Below are 17,632 nucleotides of genomic sequence, written 5' to 3'. Positions count from 1 at the left end.
ATTAACATGTTGTTGTTACTAACGTTTAAATCACACACATCACAACAATCATTAACATGTTGTTACTAACGTTTAAATCACACACATCACAACAATCATTAACATGTTGTCGTTACTAACGTTTAAATCACACACATCACAACAATCATTAACATGTTGTTGTTACTAACGTTTAAATCACACACATCACAACAATCATTAACATGTTGTCGTTACTAACGTTTAAATCACACACATCACAACAATCATTAACATGTTGTTGTTACTAACGTTTAAATCACACACATCACAACAATCATTAACATGTTGTTGTTATTAACGTTTAAATCACACACATCACAACAATCATTAACATGTTGTCGTTATTAACGTTTAAATCACACACATCACAACAATCATTAACATGTTGTCGTTATTAACGTTTAAATCACACACATCACAACAATCATTAACATGTTGTCGTTATTAACGTTTAAATCACACACATCACAACAATCATTAACATGTTGTTGTTACTAACGTTTAAATCACACACATCACAACAATCATTAACATGTTGTTGTTATTAACGTTTAAATCACACACATCACAACAATCATTAACATGTTGTTGTTACTAACGTTTAAATCACACACATCACAACAATCATTAACATGTTGTTGTTACTAACGTTTAAATCACACACATCACAACAATCATTAACATGTTGTTACTAACGTTTAAATCACACACATCACAACAATCATTAACATGTTGTTGTTACTAACGTTTAAATCACACACATCACAACAATCATTAACATGTTGTTACTAACGTTTAAATCACACACATCACAACAATCATTAACATGTTGTTGTTACTAACGTTTAAATCACACACATCACAACAATCATTAACATGTTGTTACTAACGTTTAAATCACACACATCACAACAATCATTAACATGTTGTCGTTACTAACGTTTAAATCACACACATCACAACAATCATTAACATGTTGTTGTTACTAACGTTTAAATCACACACATCACGACAACGATTAACTTGTGTGTTTTGGTTCAGGAGTAAATGATGAAATATGTTGTAAACTTGTACTAAATGTCAGATGTTAAAGCTTCTGATAAACACAATAAAAAAGTGCTGAGTTGAACTAATGTTCTCACTTCACGCTGGTGTTTCAACACGAGGAGCAACTTCCTGTTTGTGGATCTGAACTTCCTTGTTTTCGCTGCTCGTAAGTGCAGAGTATTGAGAAAGTTTCACTGAGAGAATGTGTGTGTGGGAAACTATCTTGTGTGTGTGTCTGTGTGTGTGAAACTCTCTTGTGTGTGTGTCTGTGTGTGTGAAACTTTCTTGTGTGTGTGTCTGTGTGTGTGTGAAACTTTCTTGTGTGTGTGAAACTTTCTTGTGTGTGTGTCTGTGTGTGTGTGAAACTCTCTTGTGTGTGTGTCTGTGTGTGTGAAACTTTCTTGTGTGTGTGTCTGTGTGTGTGTGAAACTTTCTTGTGTGTGTGTCTGTGTGTGTGAAACTTTCTTGTGTGTGTGAAACTCTCTTGTGTGTGTGTCTGTGTGTGTGAAACTCTCTTGTGTGTGTGTCTGTGTGTGTGAAACTTTCTTGTGTGTGTGTCTGTGTGTGTGTGAAACTTTCTTGTGTGTGTGTCTGTGTGTGTGAAACTTTCTTGTGTGTGTGTCTGTGTGTGTGTGAAACTATCTTGTGTGTGTGTCTGTGTGTGGGAAACTCTCTTGTGTGTGTGTCTGTGTGTGTGAAACTTTCTTGTGTGTGTGTCTGTGTGTGTGTGAAACTATCTTGTGTGTGTGTCTGTGTGTGTGAAACTTTCTTGTGTGTGTGTCTGTGTGTGCGTGAAACTTTCTTGTGTGTGTGTCTGTGTGTGTGTGAAACTTTCTTGTGTGTGTGTCTGTGTGTGTGTGAAACTATCTTGTGTGTGTGTGTGTGTGTGTGTGGTTGTGTATGAAACTATCTTGTGTGTGTGTGTGTGTGTGTGTGTGAAACTTTCTCGTGTGTCTGTCTGTGTGTGTGTGAAACTTTCTTGTGTGTATCTGTGTGTGTGTGAAACTTTCTTGTGTGTGTTTCTGTGTGTGTGAAACTCTCTTGTGTGTGTCTCTGTTTGTGTGAAACTATCTTGTGTGTGTCTGTGTGTATGTGAAACTATCTTGTGTGTGTGTCTGTGTGCGTGTGAAACTATCTTGTGTGTGTGTCTGTGTGTGTGTGAAACTATCTTGTGTGTGTGTGTGTGTGTGGTTGTGTATGAAACTATCTTGTGTGTGTGTGTGTGTGTGAAACTTTCTTGTGTGTCTGTCTGTGTGTGAAACTTTCTTGTGTGTGTCTGTGTGTGTGTGAAACTTTCTTGTGTGTGTTTCTGTGTGTGTGAAACTCTCTTGTGTGTGTCTCTGTTTGTGTGAAACTATCTTGTGTGTGTCTGTGTGTGTGTGAAACTATCTTGTGTGTGTGTCTGTGTGCGTGTGAAACTATCTTGTGTGTGTGTCTGTGTGTGTGTGAAACTATCTTGTGTGTGTGTCTGTGTGCGTGTGAAACTATCTTGTGTGTGTGTCTGTGTGCGTGTGAAACTATCTTGTGTGTGTGTCTGTGTGTGTGTGAAACTATCTTGTGTGTGTGTGTGTGTGGTTGTGTATGAAACTATCTTGTGTGTGTGTGTGTGTGAAACTTTCTTGTGTGTCTGTCTGTGTGTGTGTGAAACTTTCTTGTGTGTGTCTGTGTGTGTGTGAAACTTTCTTGTGTGTGTTTCTGTGTGTGTGAAACTCTCTTGTGTGTGTCTCTGTTTGTGTGAAACTATCTTGTGTGTGTCTGTGTGTGTGTGAAACTATCTTGTGTGTGTGTCTGTGTGCGTGTGAAACTATCTTGTGTGTGTGTCTGTGTGTGTGTGAAACTATCTTGTGTGTGTGTCTGTGTGCGTGTGAAACTATCTTGTGTGTGTGTCTGTGTGTGTGTGAAACTATCTTGTGTGTGTGTGAAACTATCTTGTGTGTGTGTCTGTGTGTGTGTGAAACTATCTTGTGTGTGTCTGTGTGTGTGTGAAACTATCTTGTGTGTGTGTCTGTGTGCGTGTGAAACTATCTTGTGTGTGTGTCTGTGTGTGTGAAACTATCTTGTGTGTGTGTGTCTGTGTGTGTGTGAAACTCTCCTGTGTGTGTGTATGTGTGTGTGTGAAACTATCTTGTGTGTGTGTGTGTGTGGTTGTGTATGAAACTCTCTTGTGTGTGTGTCTGTGTGTGTGTGAAACTATCTTGTGTGTGTGTCTGTGTGCGTGTGAAACTATCTTGTGTGTGTGTCTGTGTGTGTGTGAAACTATCTTGTGTGTGTGTCTGTGTGTGTGTGAAACTCTCCTGTGTGTGTGTATGTGTGTGTGTGAAACTATCTTGTGTGTGTGTGTGTGTGTGTGTGTGGTTGTGTATGAAACTCTCCTGTGTGTGTGTGTGTGGGAAACTCTCTTGTGTGTGTGAGTCTGTGTGTGTTAAAAAATGTTGAATCAATAAAATGTATTTATAAATGATTGGAAATAGAATTTCAAACCACAAACCGTTATCGTCGCCATCTTTACCACATCGTTGTTTAGCTTTTTAAATTCTCGTCAGTTTTCTACAAATGTGTGACTTTTGCCAGTGTTTCCAGGTGTCGTCCTCACCTGCAGCACCAGCAGGAACAGGAAGTAGGCGTTGGCGATGCGCTGGAACTGCTCGAACAGGTTGAGAGGCAGGAAGGTGAAGAAGTTGTACTTGGAGGTCTTGATGGCGTTGGTCTGCAATCACACCACGATGAGAGATGTTTCACTGCAGCTGGAGCTGGACTCAGATCCGTCACTTTATCTCCGGAACCAAACAGAACCACCGCCGGGTTCTCTGGACATGAATGTTTAAACATCCTGGAGCGAAACTAAACATTTTTATTAGCATCTGTTTATCTGAAGAGATAACGTGAAGATCAACATTTACTTTTCATCAAACCACTGAATAAACACTTGAATACTTTTAAACTTGTTCAGAAACTTAAGTTCAGACTTAAGTTCATCTTAACAAGGATGTTTGATCACATGTTTGTCAGTAAAATCAAACAATCATTCAGTGAAAATAAACATCAATCCTTGACAAAAGACACAAATCATTACAAAGATTAAACACAAGACTGTACATCACAATACGTACAGCAGATTTTCGTGAAAGTCACTAATTACGGCACCAACCTTACTTACGTACTTGAACTCCCATGATGCTTTGTTCACATTCTATGTTGCCATGTCAAAAGTGTTAAGATGATAGAAGATGCATTTACTCTAAATATTAACAACCTATAGAAGTATAGAAGTAGAGTATTCAGATTAAAATGTTGAAACTTTAAACTTACAATTGAAATTTGGTTGTTGTTTTAAGCGTTTAATTAGTATAATTTGTAATAACTGAATTCAATTATTTATAGATTATAGGTAGACTTTGTTTTTATTGAATGATTGGATTCAACAATTGGCATATTTAAAGGTTGAATTTATTTTTGTTTTTAATAATTGAATTTTCAAATTTAAAAAAAAAATGTTTTGCACTACTTTCTGATTGATTCACTCCCTCTCAGTGAACTCATCATTACACCTGTGTGCATCTAGCAAATGCTGAAATAACTGTATTTTCTACATAAATGGTGCCGTTTGTTCAGGAGTTTTGTACCAAAGAGAATCTGTATTATATCTGTATTATTATTAGTATAATTACCGTATTTTCCGCACTATTAGACGCACCGGATTATAAGGCGCACCTTCAATGAATGGCCTATTTTAGAACTATTTTCATAGATAGTTTGCACCGGATTATAAGGCGCATAAAATAAAAGATACCGTCAAACGTTTGACTGGGGTTGCGTTATACATCCACTAGATAAAGCTGTGCTAAAGGGAACGTCAACAAAACATTCAGATAAAGACAAACTTTATTAAGCGTTGTGACAACTCCGTTCACTCCCATGGTAACCATGTTCAAATGATGTTTAAATGGCTTCAAGCAGCAGCTTGAGACTGGTGTTGTGAGCAGGCAGTGAAGTTGAGCGCATGTATGACAGCTAGAGCGCGCGTATATGACATGTTGAACTCACATGTATGACATGTTGAACTCACATGTATGACATGTTGAACGCACGTGTATGACTGGTTGAGCGCAGCAGAGTGATTTTGAGCGTACAACAACCAAGACACATTCACTCAAAACGGTGGCAGTAATCTTACTCCATGGACGTCCGCCATGATGTGACGTGCATCGTTAATCCCAGCCCATGACGACGCAATGATGTAATCCCGCCCACGGCGTGTCGGCTCAGTCGGCACAGAGTCATGAAAGTGTTTGTAAACAAGTCACTCACCAGGTACTCTTCATATATAAAGTGCTCCGGATTATAAGGTGCACTCGTTATTTGAGAAATTTAAAGGCTTAAAAGTGCACCTTATAGTGTGGAAAATACAGTAATAATATTTGGAATCTGAAGCTTTTCTGAACAACTTCTATTGATGAAGTGTCAAAAACATGGTGTAACTTCTTGTTTTCAATCAACAGTGTGTGTCACGTGTGAACACGTATGACACGAGGCGTGACCTCATCCTCAAACTGGATTCTTTTTCAACGCAGACTTCCTCATCCTGACTGGCTCCTGATAGTGTTGTCGAGGTCACATGTTGTCGCTGCAGACGCCGGCCTTCACGCCGTCTCTGCTCGAACTTCCCTGCTTTATACTCCACCGACATTTTTATTTTGCTGCATTTAGTCGTCACTCGTCGTTTGAACGTAAATCAAATGTTCAGAAAGTGACTCACGGCGTATTTGAAAGACAGGTTGTATTCTCGGTCGTTGGCTCGTAGTTTCCTCTCCAGCTCTGAGGACGAAAGAATGGATAACGATATAGTTGATATTCTGATAACATCATGTACAAAACTCACCTCTTTCTTTCTTCTTGACCAAATCAAGACCAAAGAAAGACATGTTTCCGTCGCTGTTATCTGTCAATCATATCGTCCTGAAGGAGAGAAGAAGAAACTTTGAATTAAAAGGTTTTGACTGGAATCGTCTCTTCTTTCGTAACATGAAGTGTTTTAACAGGATCCTCAGAAGTGGCTGCTCAACACACAACATACACACATCTATACATACACAAACACAAAAACACACACATTTTAACTATATTAAATTTGATTTTAAGTGTCATATCATATCAAAGTTTTCTCAAGAAACTTATTATTATACAGTATATACAATCAATATTTACACAAATAAACACACACACAAACACAAAAATAAATAAACACAGACATACACACACACAAAGACACATACATATAAACACACACAGAGAGACAAACATACAAACACATACAAACACAAACCAACACACACACACAAAAACACGTACACAAACAAACCTACATACACACAACCATACATACCAATACACGCACACGGACCACGACCACGACCACACATAAACATACACACACAAATACACACATGTACAGACAAAAACACACAAAAAAACAAAACGAACACAGACATACATGCACACAAAGACACGTACACAAAAACACATACAAAAACGCTTTAAAAAACACACAAACACACCCAAATACAAAAACAAACATATGCAAACGCACGCACAAAGCAAACGATCACACAAACAGACAGACACACACACACATATATACAAACTCACACACAAAATAACAAACACACATATACATAAAGACACAAAAAAGCAAAAGAACAGAAAAACACAACACAATCTCAACAAGAAACTCACAAAAGTCCATCATTCTTTATCATAAGAGTCCAACAAATGAGGACATTTTAATCCAGATGTTGTGTTATTGTTATTGTTTATTTCTCCAACACTACTTATGCTGACATACCTGTGCTATAAATACCTCTGTGTAAGTGTGTAAGTGTGTAAGTGTGTAAGTGTGAAAGTGTGTAAGTGTGTAAGTGTGAAAGTGTGTAAGTGTGTAAATGTAGAACTACGTTGGACACCTGCTGAGAAAACGCCTCATGGAATGTAATTAAAGCACACATTGAGAGCTGGAATGTTTTGAAGCTCAAACTTGATCTGAATATTTGGTCAAAACACCTCCTGCTGGATCTGAAAGTAGCTCCTGATGAAGGAGGAACGTTTAGGACAGTTTTAGGATCAAGTGAGAAGTTGATGAAGTCGTGATCGCTAAACATTATCTCCGCCCAAAGAGATTGTGTTTGGGTTCTTTCATTTTGTCACTTGTCTCTTAAGATCATATTATTGATCAGATTCTCATATTTCCGGACTTTGGAAGGTTCTGACAAAAACAAGAAAAAAGTTCCCTTTAATTTTCTCAACCGTGGTTCCCCATGAAAGATGGAGAACATTCCTTAAATTTCTGTTAAAATGACCAAAGTCTTTAAAGAAATTGTTAACGTCCAGTTATTCTCACACTTTTAAAAAGTGTCCATTAGATGGAAGTGATGTGTTGATGAAGCTTCATGAAACAGTGTCATTATCTTCAGAGTCCACTAGATGGTAGTGATGTGTTGATGAAGCTTCATGAAACAGTGTCATTATCTTCAGAGTCCACAAGGTGGTAGTGATGTGTTGATGAAGCTTCATGAAACAGTGTCATTATCTTCAGAGTCCACTAGATGGTAGTGATGTGTTGATGAAGCTTCATGAAACAGTGTCATTATCTTCAGAGTCCACTAGATGGTAGTGATGTGTTGATGAAGCTTCATGAAACAGTGTCATGATCTTCAGAGTCCACTAGATGGTAGTGATGTGTTGATGAAGCTTCATGAAACAGTGTCATTATCTTCAGAGTCCACTAGATGGTAGTGATGTGTTGATGAAGCTTCATGAAACAGTGTCATTATCTTCAGAGTCCACTAGATGGTAGTGATGTGTTGATGAAGCTTCTTGAAACAGTGTCATTATCTTCAGAGTCCACTAGATGGTAGTGATGTGTTGATGAAGCTTCTTGAAACAGTGTCATTATCTTCAGAGTCCACTAGATGGTAGAGATGTGTTGATGAAGCTTCCTGAAACAGTGTCATTATCTTCAGAGTCCACTAGATGGTAGAGATGTGTTGATGAAGCTTCACTAGTTTCCAGTGTTACAATGCATACTAAGAAACAACCTTTTACAAATACACCAACATGACTATTTATAATTCTAAATTAACTTGGTATGTGTTTGGACAGTGGGAGGAAACCGGAGTGCCCGGAGTAAACCCAAACAAACACATGTAGAACATAAAAAACAAACATTGCGTCGATATTGTATGACTCCCAATCAATAGAGATAATATGTCAATTACATGCCAATGAACCATAAAAAACAGGGTCAGTATTAGTTATAATTGAAAAGCGTGAACATAATAATACTCTCTCCAACACTGAGGAAGACCCGACTTTGAGTTATTATTTCCAAGCAATAGTGGAGCTGGAGATAATACAGCTGGATCTCAAGTACATCTTTCAACGTAGCAGACCATGTCATCAGCATAAAAGGTGTTCCTGAGCACAAGACCTTGAATCTTTCTTTGGACCACAGCCCGGTGGACAAAAGACATCAGTGTCTGACTCTTGTCAAGATGCTCATGTCAAGATGCTTATAACCCTGACCTTGTTTACTGAAGAAATATGGCTGTACTGTCACGAAAAATTAGTGAAGCACAAAAAAGGTTGGAGGTTCTGCTCAAGACAACAGTGATGTAAGATATTAAAAGTCAGTCCGGGAGCCTCTACTGTAACTATGACCTCATTTTATTATCTATTCATTCGAGCAGAAGAGATGTCACTGAAATTTAGTGTCCCCTGAAATCTTGCAAAAATTAAGTGTATATAAATATATCATATCGAATCGTACAGTTAGATAAGTGTATCGCTATCGATGTAACTTCTTTTATTTGTTTCCAAACAAAAATATGTCCAAACATCAGCTTTAAAAGCTGCTGTCACTGTATCCTCTCGTCCTCAGTCATCATTGGGATCTCACAGGAGGTCATTGTTTCTAAAGTTGCGGAAAAGGTTCAAACTTACGCCATCTAGCAGCCAGAACTTAACTTTGTTGGCCTTATTTTTGCAGTGTTTTTTTTTCACATTTGCAATAAAAATGAACGCTAAAGTACTAAACTAGTCCACCGTTTAAAAAAAAGTTTGTAACACCTTCTCCAGACAACAGTGACGGAAAACTTACGCAGACTAAAAATAAGATTTTCCCACTGAAACTAATTATTTTCACAGCTGTTTAACTCGTGTTGGTCATTAGTCACTTAAAATAAATCCAAACATCTAAAATTAGGTTTGATATCATTGTGTTTGTTTTGACTCACTCATTGTTTCACGACACCGTGTACACAGTGAGGCAACACTCGCTTCCAAGTGCCCCCCGTAAAAAATCCCCCGAAACAGAATCCAATGCAAACAATCCACTTATTCACGAGCTCCACTGAATCACTGACAGGGAGGAGCTACTTCTCCGTGAAGGAAAAAGTGACATGAGGGGGTTTAACAAGACTTTAAAGCATGACCTTTAAATGTTTCTATCGCTGTCGGTCATGGAAAGAAGTTCAGCGACAACGGGCACACCCCGAGGTCCAGACTTCGAGGACAAACAACGTCTTGTATTTTTGATTTGTTCGATTCCCTTAAAGATCTCCGACGATATTCAGTGAGAAGATCTTTAACGTAAAGCTGTGAGTGAAAAACTTGATGAAACGACCAAAGCAGAGAAACTTCAGGGTCTGTAAGTGTCGGTTGGTCTTCTATTATTATTATTATTATTATTATTATTATTATTCTAGAGTTGGGGTCCCCTACATTTTTTGTAGCGACACCTGTTTAATTTGAGGATTTACTTCACAAACCGACCTTCGGATAAAAAAAGTAAACATAAAATTGCTCTTGACCGGTTACAACAGGATGTGTTTACATCCATGTTTGATTGTTTGACAAGGTTTTTTTGTATGTGTGTCTCTTGGCTTTTAGGAACTTTGTGCCTGTGTTTGTTTAAGCATTATTTACTATATTTATTTGTATAAAATAAACGTTTTGTCTCTAAAGATGATGTGTTTTACTCATTTCCACATTCAAGAGCCACATGCTATTTAAGAGACAAATATGTCAAAACTAAACACATTCCAGGTAGTAATATTCATTGGTACAGATTACTCGGGGTTATTTCTTACAGTACCAAATGTCTCACGGACCAGGACCGGGGCGTGGTCACCGCAGTGATTGAGGTCGACCCCGGGGTCAACATGTGCTTTACACTTAGCGCTTGAAACATTCAGCGTCACCGGCGCTGGAATAACAGTATTTCACGCAAACAAAAGTCTGTAACTTGACCCCCATCCCGCCCCCCCCCACAGCGTCGGTCACCTGTGACTGACTCCGGAGGTCAGAGGTCGAGATGATGAATGGACAGCTTGTCCAATCACTGATCTCTAGTTTCTCTGCTCAACAGTGGTCCATTATCAGAACTGAACACTTTTTTTTTGTGGTGAAATTAAGAAGCTTTTCCACATTGTGTGTTTGGTCCTGTGTTGAGAACTGAATGAGGCTTTTGTTGAGGCTCCAGATGATGATGAAGAAGGAACTTTACTCACTATACCATCTCAACACGAGAAGAAGAAAATATCATACACTTAAATATCATAACATATTTATTTATTTAGTTCCAAATATGGTTCAGATTTCAATAAAGTGAATATGACACGAAACTAGACAATTCCCCGCCAGGAAACCGCAGAATATGTGTAAAGTTTATATAAAGTTTGAATGGTGTTTCTACATGAATGTACACCAGAGCAGGAGATGCTAGGAAAAAGGTTTTTTTTGCAGTTAAACTTCCTCATTATGTCCTTCACAACTAAATGAAGAATGAAAGCCTGCAAGATGCCAGTTATTGCTGAGGACAAGAGGATACAATGATGACTGAGGATGAGAGGATACGGTGATGACTGAGGATAAGAGGATACAGAGTTGACTGAGGATGAGAATATACAGTGATGACTGAGGATGAGAAGATACAGTGAGTCCAGCAGCTTTTAAAGCTGATTTTTGGACATATTTTGATTTGAAAACAAATGAAAGCAGTTACGACTTCGTCAAGAGTCATGTGGTCTGTAAATACTACAACACCAGAGTCAAGTACTGGACAATACTACACATATATACTTGTTACTACACTATCACAACACCAGAGTCAAGTACTCCACAATAATCCACATATATACTTGTTACTACACTATCACAACACCAGAGTCAAGTACTGGACAATACTACACATATATACTTGTTACTACACTATCACAAAACCAGAGTCAAGTACTGGACAATACTACACATATTTACTTGTTACTACACTATCACAACACCAGAGTCAAGTACTGGACAATACTACACATATATACTTGTTACTACACTATCACAACACCAGAGTCAAGTACTGGACAATACTACACATATATACTTGTTACTACACTATCACAACACCAGGGTCAAGTACTGGACAATACTACACATATATACTTGTTACTACACAATCACAACACCAGAGTCAAGTACTCCACAATACTACACATATATACTTGTTACTACACTATCACAACACCAGAGTCAAGTACTGGACAATACTACACATATATACTTGTTACTACACTATCACAACACCAGAGTCAAGTACTGGACAATACTACACATATATACTTGTTACTACACAATCACAACACCAGAGTCAAGTACTCGACAATAATACAATATATATTCTTGTTACTACAGTATCACGATATATAGCAATATATTGCATCAATAACCATGTATCGTATCGTATCAACAGATTCTTGCGATCTTCTTTTGAATCAAAACCAATTTCATGTCCACTGGACAATCTCAATCAAACAAGGGGTAACATTATTTAGTATTAGAGTATGATTACAATACTATCTTTTTATTTTTGTAGACTCCATTTATCTTAATTATCTCTATATTTTCTGTTGCCAAACACTCTACCCCGGCCCCATGGCCTTTATATTTGAGAGAGTAAATGATATAATACAGAGTAAACAAGACTATACATAAGGATACCAAGTAGTGTAACCAGGTGTCAAAATTCTTTAAAAAATGATTCATCACAAATATCTTAAGATTCTCAATGAAAATGAATGAGTATATAAAGTTATAGTATTAGTTTAGTATATATGTTTGTGGGAACAGTTATTTAAATTATAGTTGTACAGCAATATGTTACAGAATCTCTCTTTCATGTTAATGAGGTCAAATTATTTTCCTGAAAAGGATTAGCTATTTAACAAACACAACTTTATTTTACTTCTCCTTTCAACTAATAATGTAAAGACACACATCGATACAGAACAGAACAACAATGACTAATACTTCATGTATTTTGTTTAGCTCTCATTTCTATGAGGTTTTTGTTCAGTAGTTTGACTCACGACTTTCTCAGTTCTGGTTTAAACAAACTAGACGAACAGGACGTCGATATAAACCAAACAAGTTTAAACGATTCATATTATGACAAAAAGTTTTTGGTTACACACCTGTGGTGTACAAGTAGTGAGTAAAGATGGAAGATAAGTGATTGGACACGTGTGTACACAGGAAAAAGAAAAACACCTTTAGAAACACTGATGCACAGAGATGGAAAAATAATCTTTGTAGTTTAAACTTTGGTCTGTGATAAGTGTGTGAGAACAGCTGCTGTGTTTCCCTCAGAGACTCTATCTGACGGTAAACACTTTTTTTGCATTCAAACAAAAACGATCCAAATACAGATTCTCTTTTCCTCGTCTTTTACAGCCACAATCGAAGTAAAATAAATCCAGCTTCATGAAGATGTGCTGTGAGGATCTCTGTCGTGTTAAATCTTACACCGAAAATCCGTGCTTTGGCTTCCCAGGAATGTTGAGCATTATATCGTTTTTTCTGGAGCGTCTCAATCAACAGGTCCTTATTCTATCAGAGGAAGAGGCTCTAATATTAGCTCAGCTCTTCAGTCTGGAGGAAAACTCAAAGGACAAGAGTGAAGCTGAAATATTAAGTAAGTAAGTGATATTTGTAGAGCTTTTCTAGACCAGGGTCACAAAGCGCTTAAACAATCAAAACAATACTCAATAAAATATATATTTAAAAGATCAAGATAACACCGAGACAAACACATGAGTCTCAGAGAATCAAGGAAAAGGCTGCATGAATAAAAGTGTCTTCAGATGTTTCTGGAAGGAGTCGATGACAATAATGTAGGTGTGGTTTTAATAAGGAAACAGGATTTGCCTCAAGTGAGGAAGTGTCTTTGCGAAATAGTCAGAAAAAAAGAGAAAATAAATAACTGTCACGCCTCCAGACACACATGGAAACAATCACAGATAAAGTGCTTTGAAACAGAGGTGGTTTACTCCACGTTCTAACCCTCCAGGACCTGGAGTAAACCCCCACGCACACGGGTATTCTGTACACACGGTTCTGTACGACTCGTCTCTTTTCATCCGTGGATATTCATTTCAACTTCAGTAAACTTCAAACGTTCAGAAGTGAGTCACGTATCACTCGTTCTTCAGTGTGAACTTGCGGGTTTTACAGAAAGACGGAAGGAAGCGTCAGAAACCGCACAAGATGCTTTGTCTTCCCACCGACATAAACCCGAGGGCTTCAATCTGAGCGCTGACACCGTTTCATGGTGTCAACTCCACTGAATGACATTTTAAAAGACATGAATGGGATACATCTGATTTTAGTTGCTGGAAATCAGATCAATTTTTGATCAGAAAATGATATCTACAGACATTTTGGTTTGACTTAAATATGTCTGTAGTTCTAAAGCAAAACAACATGATCTGGATCTTATAATCCATGCGTTTGTGTCGTTTACACGATTTTAACAGTTTGTTTTCATGTCTAAACCAGAAGGATGTGTCTCGCCTGCAGTTCATACTAAACTCTGCAGCCAGAATTCTGAGCCGCTCTAGTAGAAGAACTCACATTTCTCCTTCAAACTCTTCACTGGCTGCCAGTTTCTTTCAGGATCATTTTAAAATTCTGGTTCTTACTTTCAGATCTATTCATGGTCAGACCTTCCATCAGTGATCTGATCCAGACTTACACCCCAGCTCGGGCTCTGAGGTCTGTGGATCAGAATCTACTGATGGTTCCTGAACTTCAGGACCAGAAGAGAGAAATCCTTCCAGACTGTTGCTCCTAAGCTTTGGAACCATATCTGTGTTTGATGATCTACTGACTCCTTCAAGAAACATCTGTGTTTGATGATCTACTGACTCCTTTAAGATCCATCTCTGTGTTTGATGATCTACTGACTCCTTCAAGAAACATCTGTGTTTGATGATCTACTGACTCCTTCAAGAAACATCTGTGTGTTTGATGATCTACTGACTCCTTCAAGAAACATCTGTGTTTGATGATCTACTGACTCCTTCAAGAAACATCTGTGTTTGATGATCTACTGACTCCTTCAAGAAACATCTGTGTTTGATGATCTACTGACTCCTTCAAGAAACATCTGTGTTTGATGATCTACTGACTCCTTCAAGAAACATCTGTGTTTGATGATCTACTGACTCCTTCAAGAAACATCTGTGTTTGATGATCTACTGACTCCTTCAAGAAACATCTGTGTTTGATGATCTACTGACTCCTTCAAGAAACATCTGTGTTTGATGATCTACTGACTCCTTCAAGAAACATCTGTGTTTGATGATCTACTGACTCCTTCATGAAACATCTGTGTTTGATGATCTACTGACTCCTTCAAGAAACATCTGTGTATATTAAATGTACATATAAATGTATATTTACCAAACTTATCATTTTGAAAATGTATTGTTTATACTCAAACTTGGCTCAATAACTTTGACTATCAAACGCTAACAAAAGTAGCTGAGATGGTCTCCATGACAACAACACAATAGAAACGCATAAGTCACCGATTACTTTGCTAGTTTCCTGTTTGGACGTGGGTTAACCAAACAGCCTCCAGACCTCATTGGCCCGACGTATTAATAATTGACATGGTTTCTGACCCCGAGGAAAGTCATCCATGTTTGTTTCTTTCACTTTAAGGTCATGAATGTCCACGGTTGAGTTTCTTCTTCAAAAAGTATGGAACTGTAGACTTGACTGGTTAATTTGCCTTGTTCAAGAAAAATAAGCAAAAGAAAAACTGATCCAAGCACAAAAGCGCATCATGGTGAGGTCCAAAGAATATCTGTCGAAATATCTAAATATTTACAATTAATTTAAGCGTATTATACCTTTTCAAAAAGTAGAAAATGACATATTTCAACAATCAAACTGATTTCACTTACATTGTCACTTTATACTCTTTTCTGTGTTTTGTGTACTGCTTTAATGCTGTAATGCCAGAAGTCTTAAATAAACGTTTGTGATTGCACATCTTAAGTGTGTATTAGTATAATGACAGTAGGAATAACTAAATACTTTTAAGGGATTTTAGAATATATAGATATGGCTTCATATCAGGATATTCTTTTCCACGATACAGCATCAAAATGCGACAGAATTGTATCGATTATTTAGAAAAAAAGTTTCATCATATTTTATGTGTTATCAAAGTTTAAAGTTTGTAGTTCAATAATGTGTTTGTTAATTAAAAAATATATTTTACAATGTGCAGCCAAATGAACATTGAAATCTTACGATGACTGAGGACGAGAGGATACAGTTGACTCCAGCAGCTTTTAAAGTTGATGTTTGGACATATTTTGTTTTGAAAACAAATGAAAGCAGTTACGACTTCGTCAAGAGTCATGTGGTCTGTAAATACTACAACACCAGAGTCAAGTACTGGACAATACTACACATATATACTTGTTACTACACTATCACAACACCAGAATCAAGTACTGGACAATACTACACATATATACTTGTTACTACACTATCACAACACCAGAGTCAAGTACTGGACAATACTACACATATATACTTGTTACTACACTATCACAACACCAGATTCAAGTACTGGACAATACTACACATATATACTTGTTACTACACTATCACAACACCAGAGTCAAGTACTGGACAATACTACACATATATACTTGTTACTACACTATCACAACACCAGATTCAAGTACTGGACAATACTACACATATATACTTGTTACTACACTATCACAACACCAGATTCAAGTACTGGACAATGCACATATATCCTTGTTACTACTATATCACAACATGAGAGTCAAGTACTCCACAATACTACACATATATACTTGTTACTACACTATCACAACACCAGAGTCAAGTACCTTACTATACTACACATATATACTTGTTACTACACTATCACAACACGAGAGTCAAGTTCTCCACAATACTACACATATATACTTGTTACTACACTATCACAACACCAGAGTCAAGTACTGGACAATACTACACATATATACTTGTTACTACACTATCACAACACCAGAATCAAGTACTGGACAATACTACACATATATACTTGTTACTACACTATCACAACACCAGAGTCAAGTACTGGACAATACTACACATATATACTTGTTACTACACTATCACAACACCAGATTCAAGTACTGGACAATACTACACATATATACTTGTTACTACACTATCACAACACCAGAGTCAAGTACTGGACAATACTACACATATATACTTGTTACTACACTATCACAACACCAGATTCAAGTACTGGACAATACTACACATATATACTTGTTACTACACTATCACAACACCAGATTCAAGTACTGGACAATGCACATATATCCTTGTTACTACTATATCACAACATGAGAGTCAAGTACTCCACAATACTACACATATATACTTGTTACTACACTATCACAACACCAGAGTCAAGTACCTTACTATACTACACATATATACTTGTTACTACACTATCACAACACGAGAGTCAAGTTCTCCACAATACTACACATATATACTTGTTACTACACTATCACAACACGAGAGTCAAGTACTCGACAATACTACACATATATACTTGTCACTACAGTATCGAATTACAGCCCCTGTATTGTGAAAGGAACAATGAAACCCTGTGAGATCTCTGCAATGACTGAGGACGAGAGGATACAGTGAGTCCAGCAGCTTTTAAAGCTGATGTTTGGACATATTTTGGTTTGAATACGCATGAAAGCAGTTACAACTTCGTCGAGAGTCATGTGGTCTGTCAAGAGTCAAGTACTGGACAATACTACACATATATTCTTGTTCCGACAGTACCACGATATATAGCAATATATTGTATTGTTGACCCTGTATTGTGATATATATGTTATCACCAGATTCTTGCAAATACACACCCATTTTGAATTTCCTTTTAAAATAAACAGTGTGATATAATGTTACTATTACTGGTTCAAGGTTTCTGTATTAATACCATTATGCAAATGTTTGAGGTAACGAAGTGAACCGATAAAGGTCAAAAGAAAAAAAAAGGTCAAATATAAATCCAGCCTTCACTCAGTCTCGCACAACACACCTGTTGGAAGCTTCTTCTCTGGTAAGACGCACAAAGGGTTTCAACAGATCAATTATGACACAATACAACAAT

General features: G+C 37.3%; 1 protein-coding gene across 1 annotated transcript in view; it reads right to left on the bottom strand.

The window, feature by feature from the left end:
* LOC148090129 (putative phospholipid-transporting ATPase IM) overlaps positions 1–17,632 on the bottom strand; it is a 46,127-nt gene that overhangs the window by 27,143 nt on the left and 1,352 nt on the right. The window contains exons 2-4 of the mRNA XM_087812695.1: positions 5,948–6,024; positions 5,825–5,883; positions 3,662–3,775 (exon numbers count right to left, since the gene is read on the bottom strand). Of these exons, the coding sequence (XP_087668821.1) occupies positions 3,662–3,775; positions 5,825–5,883; positions 5,948–5,990 (216 nt within the window). The 5' untranslated portion in view covers positions 5,991–6,024. The remainder of the gene's footprint in view (positions 1–3,661; positions 3,776–5,824; positions 5,884–5,947; positions 6,025–17,632) is intronic.

The sequence above is a fragment of the Callionymus lyra genome, chromosome 1, assembly GCF_982586985.1.
Source record: "Callionymus lyra chromosome 1, fCalLyr1.hap1.1, whole genome shotgun sequence".
NCBI classification, from domain to species: Eukaryota; Metazoa; Chordata; class Actinopteri; order Syngnathiformes; family Callionymidae; genus Callionymus; species Callionymus lyra.
Note: the sequence above shows the minus strand (reverse complement) of the source record. Positions and strands in the feature narration are given on the sequence as shown.